Source organism: Rhea americana, unplaced genomic scaffold, assembly GCF_003343005.1.
Source record: "Rhea americana isolate MKP2758 unplaced genomic scaffold, rheAme1 scaffold_48, whole genome shotgun sequence".
In the NCBI taxonomy this organism is placed as follows: Eukaryota; Metazoa; Chordata; class Aves; order Rheiformes; family Rheidae; genus Rhea; species Rhea americana.
The window spans coordinates 3,566,594-3,571,817 of record NW_028186623.1 but is presented as its reverse complement, the minus strand read 5'-3'; the positions used below and the strand labels follow the sequence as shown (position 1 = coordinate 3,571,817).

General features: G+C 58.2%; 1 protein-coding gene across 1 annotated transcript in view; it reads left to right on the top strand.

The window, feature by feature from the left end:
* Window positions 1-3,374: 3,374 nt before the first annotated feature.
* The window catches only part of SORL1 (sortilin related receptor 1), a 53,309-nt gene continuing 51,459 nt past the window's right edge, over window positions 3,375-5,224 (top strand). Inside the window, exon 1 of the mRNA XM_085316731.1 lies at window positions 3,375-3,449. Coding sequence (XP_085172857.1) covers window positions 3,375-3,449 — 75 coding nt within the window. The remainder of the gene's footprint in view (window positions 3,450-5,224) is intronic.

Below are 5,224 nucleotides of genomic sequence, written 5' to 3'. Positions count from 1 at the left end.
CATCAAGACGCTTTCAGGCATCTCGGTCTCGGGCATTTTGGCTGCAGCAGGGTAGGATTTGCAGGTGCATGCAGAGAAAATTTAATTCTGGACCTGTGGCTCTACGAAGGCCGAGCTACCTCTACAGCAGCCAGATGAGAGGCTCTGAAAGATGACTCTTAGATTCGTGGGTCTCCATGTGCCAGGGAAGCCTCTGGACCCTTACGAGTCTGCTCCACGAACACGAGCAAAGACCAYGAGTTTGCTGCAATGCGCGGCAGTTCTCAAACCCTGAGCTAGCTCCTTTGGGACTTTTACTTTGTAAATTAAAGACTCGTACGCCAAAGAGCCACAGTGCCAGCTACAAAAACCGCACATACCAGTAACATCACTCCCACTATGCCAATAAAAGTAGATGCGATGTCAGACAGGCAGCCACAGAAGGATCCGTTGCTTTGCCACGGTTTCAGTGCAGCAAAGCTGGCAAACTCAAGTGCACTGCAGGTTGGGAACAGCAGGGAGCAAGAGGCCGGATATAAYGTGGTGGGAGCCGTCCCACAGAAGTTGTAAGGTTATACGGCAGCTGTTGCAAGCAATCACAAGAAGCCTTTACGACAGAAACACGCACAGAGATGGAGAATTCGCTGGCAAACATCTTGGCAGGATACAAGGCTCTTGTAAAGCACAACATCGAGCAGCGGACGAAAGAAAGGCCAAGCAGGTTCCCACTGCTACGACGGGTCTGTCAGACCGTCCTGACCCAAGCGGGATATCAAACCCCCCATCCTTCCTCCAAGCCCATTTGCCTTTTAAATGCGTGCTGGAGGGATCAGGGCTAACAAACCCCTCCGGTGGCGTCCGCAACAGCGAGCAAAACTGCAGCAGCACGTGAACCCGCCTGGATGCACCAGGGCCTGTGGAGAAAGCCTCTGCTGGCAGGCTCTGCTGCTTAAACTACACGTTATAGAGCCGCGCTTACCGCACGCCCCAGGCACAGCAGGCTGTGCGGGTACGTGGTTCCCCGAAACCTGGACTTCAGACAAGCTGGACGACGGGAGAAGTGCGGAAAGGCGAAGCGACCAGGGAGCCGAGCGACAGCACCAACCTCTCCGTTTTTTCGCGACCCTCTCTACCAGCTGTGCCATAATCCAGATGACTCTTTTTTTACAAGTCTGGTTATTAAGCCGAGGACAAACTTGGCCCTTACTGCAGTCTCAAAGGCAGCTGTCATCATTAAAGAACCCGTCCAGCTGCAACACAGGGCACAGCCTCCGCTGGCTACTACACACTTCAGCTCTTCCTAAAGACCGCGGAGGAAAAACAACAGCCTGCACGGGTCCAGCTCACCGCGAAACACCACCCCGGAGGCTGCAGCTGGCCTCCAGCACCACATAACAACCAACATGGGTTTCTCTACCCACTGCTACTGGCACCGCCAGCCCCACCAGCATCCACCACAAATTTTGCCCATCCGCTTGCTCTCCTCAGCTCCCGCCAGGAGATCCCTCTGCCTTGCGGAGATAAGAAGTTGCTTTGCTGGAGCTCTGTGAACAGCAAGATCCAAGACCTGTAGGAAATGATTATTGCATCGGATTTTGAGCCAGGGATTCTTGGCACGAGAGCACAGAGAGGGGAAAGGGAAAGAAAGGATTAGTGACCTGCGGGGCTCCGTTTATGCCCCATTGAGAGATTTGGCTCTCCAGGAAAAAAAGGYTGCTAATTGTTCATATAAAAGCTAGATGACCCATGAAATAAATGCATAAGCGATTGCTCAGATCCGTACCTTGCTGCATTTCCCAAAGGGCAGGCACTTTGGCGCGAGGACCCTACGCAGTGATGCGCGCCGGCCGGCCTCTGGCGGCACGGTCAGCGCTCCCTGAGCTCCAGGTGCCCTGACCGCGCTTTACGGACGGCTCCTTGGGCTTGTCATGTCTCGGCAGACGCCGCATCTTAAACGCAACGTGTGGCAGCTCCAAGGAGGCCAGGAGGGCTCGGAGGTCTGCACGCCTTCGTACCCATCCCCTCGGACACTCGTGGAAAAGCAGGTGCTGCCAAGAGCTGGAGCTCCTCGCGAGCTCCCTGGGGCCTGCAACCCCAACCGGCAGCTTTCCCAGGAGAGGTGTGCCGGCACAAGGGCTGGTTCCCAGCCCTGCTCGGATACCACTCGCCTCGATGGGCGCCTCTGGGCTGGACAGAGCCGCACGTGCCCCCGACCCCGGGAGCAGGCTACGAGGGCTCTCCTTCCCCGCGTGCCTGCAGGAGCAGCTCCCGGCGCCGGGCGGCCGCTCCGGCGGCAGGACGGGCTGCGTTTTGCTCCCCGTCTCCAGTGCAGCAACATGCAACGCTTCCTTTAAATGCCCTTATCGGCGCGAGGCCCTGCAGGCTGCAGCCGTAGCGCCCGGCTTTTCTCTTCCCATGCGGCGGCAGGAGCGCAGCGGCACGTTCCCCGACGTGCTCGCTGCCCGGCAGGGAAGGAGCCAGCAGCAGGGAAAAGCGAGAGGGAGAGAAGAAAGAAAGGAGGGGGAAGGGGGCTTCTTACTTCATTCCCCGAGTTCACAGTGTTCAGTGCTGATGAAATCCAGATGGACCTTAATGTAAACTCTGCTGTGTTCCCCCTCCCCTTTATAGCAGGAGACGGATTCTTTCTTTTTTCTTAAAAAAAAAACTGCCTTGGCAAAAGAAAAATATATTTCCCTCTGCAAAGAAAGAGCTATTCATCTGTTACCATTTACCAGAGCTAAGTTCACTCCCGAGGTCCTTGCTACTGCTCTCCCCCTCGCGCCAGCCAAACCAGCCTTGGGGGGGGGTTAAGCCCTGCCGCGGGACCGAGGAGCCGCGCCAGCCCCCACTGCAGCGGAGAGCCCCCCGGCGCGGGTCCGTGCCCACGGTCCTCTCTTACCTTACCCAGAAAATCCGCTCTCGATAAAAACCAGCTTTCTGGATTCTTGCGCGATACAAATTTCGTATCGACTCTGCCCTTATCTGCGGTGACCTCCGGTCCCCCAGAGGGACATTACGCTCGGTCGAGACAGCTAAAAGCTTTATTAGGAGGGCTCGCAGCTGTATTGACTCAATGACTGCAGTGCACTAACTAGGTTTCTAGGTGAAAGAGACCTCAGGGAAAGATCTGGACATCATTTCTGCTATTAAAGCAAGCGGGCGGTGGGGGGGTGAGATTGCCCCGGGGCCGTGCGGGGGGTTTGTATGCTGCCATTCCTCCACTGCCAGTCTGCACCCACTTTCCTGGAAGATTTCCCGACAGCGTTAGAAACGCCAGAGCAGCAAGCAGCGCAGAAAGGTGTAAGATACCAAAGCCATCAGGCTACTTCCAGTGCCTCTGAGACGAAAGACGCCAGCGGACAGGCAAGGCCTTCGCTTAGGGCGCAGCCGGAAGGATGGCGCAGCGCTCAAACGCGAGAGTTTTGGTTTTCCTYGCACCGTCCCAGACTCCGAAGGCACGATCCAGCCGGGTAAGGCGCTGCTCTCCTTCGGCCTCGGATGCCCCTCTGCCGCTTCCAGCCCCCGCTGCCCCGTCTGGGCATCCGTAACACGTGGAAAACGGCACCGCCTTGCCCGAAAAAAGCCTAAACGCTGCGGAGACTCCCAGGCGGCCAGGCACTGCGCCGGCACGGCCCCTGCGAGCGGTGCCTCCCGCAGCCTACGCTCGGGGTGAAGCGCTGCGCCCAGCTGCCGAGAGCCCAGCGCATCCAGCCTCTGCTCCTCCGTCTTTTCCAAAACTCGCTCCAGAAGGGCGGTAACGTCCCCGCACCGAAGCGGGTCSAGCGCCAAACCGCGGCGTAGCCGGGCACCACAGCTACGCGGGCTGCTGGCCTCTTGTCTCAGCAGCGGCTCTGGTGAGACGGCGCCAACTTCCCGTTAGCGCTCATCCAAATAGTCTTCTCGCGGTACAGAGGCAGAAGAAATCTCTCCATTTCACCCAACGCACCGCCTCAGCAACACAGACCTGCTCCCGCAGTATCACCAGCTGAGCCACCCCACGAAGGAGCCCTCCGCTAGCCACAAAGAGCCCAAGCTCACAGGTCTAACCGACCACCACACAAACCACGTACACAAAAAAAAAAGCCAGCACAGCCACAGTGCTTGAGAAAGACTGGGCAAGAAGCATAAATGTTGGTGAACAAGATAATCTCCACAACAACTACAGATTGTATGGACTTCATAAATTATCTACTACAGGAAACAGAAGTCTTTAACAGCTGCTCTTCTTTCCCATTAAACGTTAGAAATCACAAGGAGTCTCAAACCAAGACTCAGAAACATGTCACCACCCCAGTCAAACAATGTGCAAGTCTGGTAGAGATTTAAAAATGATATGGGCTTCTCAGTATGGCTTTGGATGAGTGACAGGCAGAAACATAAGAGAAGCTGTACAGAAATGAGCTCAGAAGAGGGCCCAGGTACATCGCACWGACACGCTGGTAGCAGGACCTCAAGGAACAGTCCGGAGCGGCAAAAAGCTTCCAAGAGTTTGGAAAAGATTAAAAACCATAAGCCAGAAAGATCTCACATTGCAGCCTACCCTCCCTGCAGTCAAAGGTGGGCTTGAAGTATGCAGAACAGCTACACTGCCAAGCTTTTAACCTCTCCTGTCCATCCCTACCCACCCGGGCGAAGTGAAACGTACTGCAAGAGCCTCCCCGGGCCCGCGACATCAGATCAACAGTTGCCTCGCGTCAGAAAGCAGCCGGAGCCYGGCCAAGCCGGCCGCGCGTTGCTCCCACTGTACAGACACGGAAGGTTAACGCTCGCAGAAAACACGTGGCCGCTTTCGCCCCGGCTGCCTCTGCGGTGCCCGGCGCGGAGGTGCTCACGGCTGCGCCCGCGTGCCGCAGCGGCCCCGTGCAGCGCACGCGCGACGGCCGCTCGCCTGCGCTGGCCAGGCGCCTGCAGGCCCGGCCGCAGCTTCTCCTCCTACCGAAACACCTGCAAAGCGGCAGCTAGGGCGCGAGGGCAGGAGCTCCCCGGCCGCGCTGCACTCGCCGGCCGCAGCACCCTCGCGCCCGCCGACTGCCACCGCCCTGCTTTTCGCCCCGGCACACGGCACCCACGGCACGACCGCCCCGCGCGGCCCTCCGCCGCCTCTCGCGTTAGCCCCCCTGCCCCCGGGAGCAATCAGCGGGCTCCCCCCGACACCGGGGGGGGGGAGGCCGTGTTTTGGGTGGGGGGGGGTGCAACGAGCAGGAGAAAGCGTGCTTGGCTCCTTCCGGGCACGGGGGACGCCCCG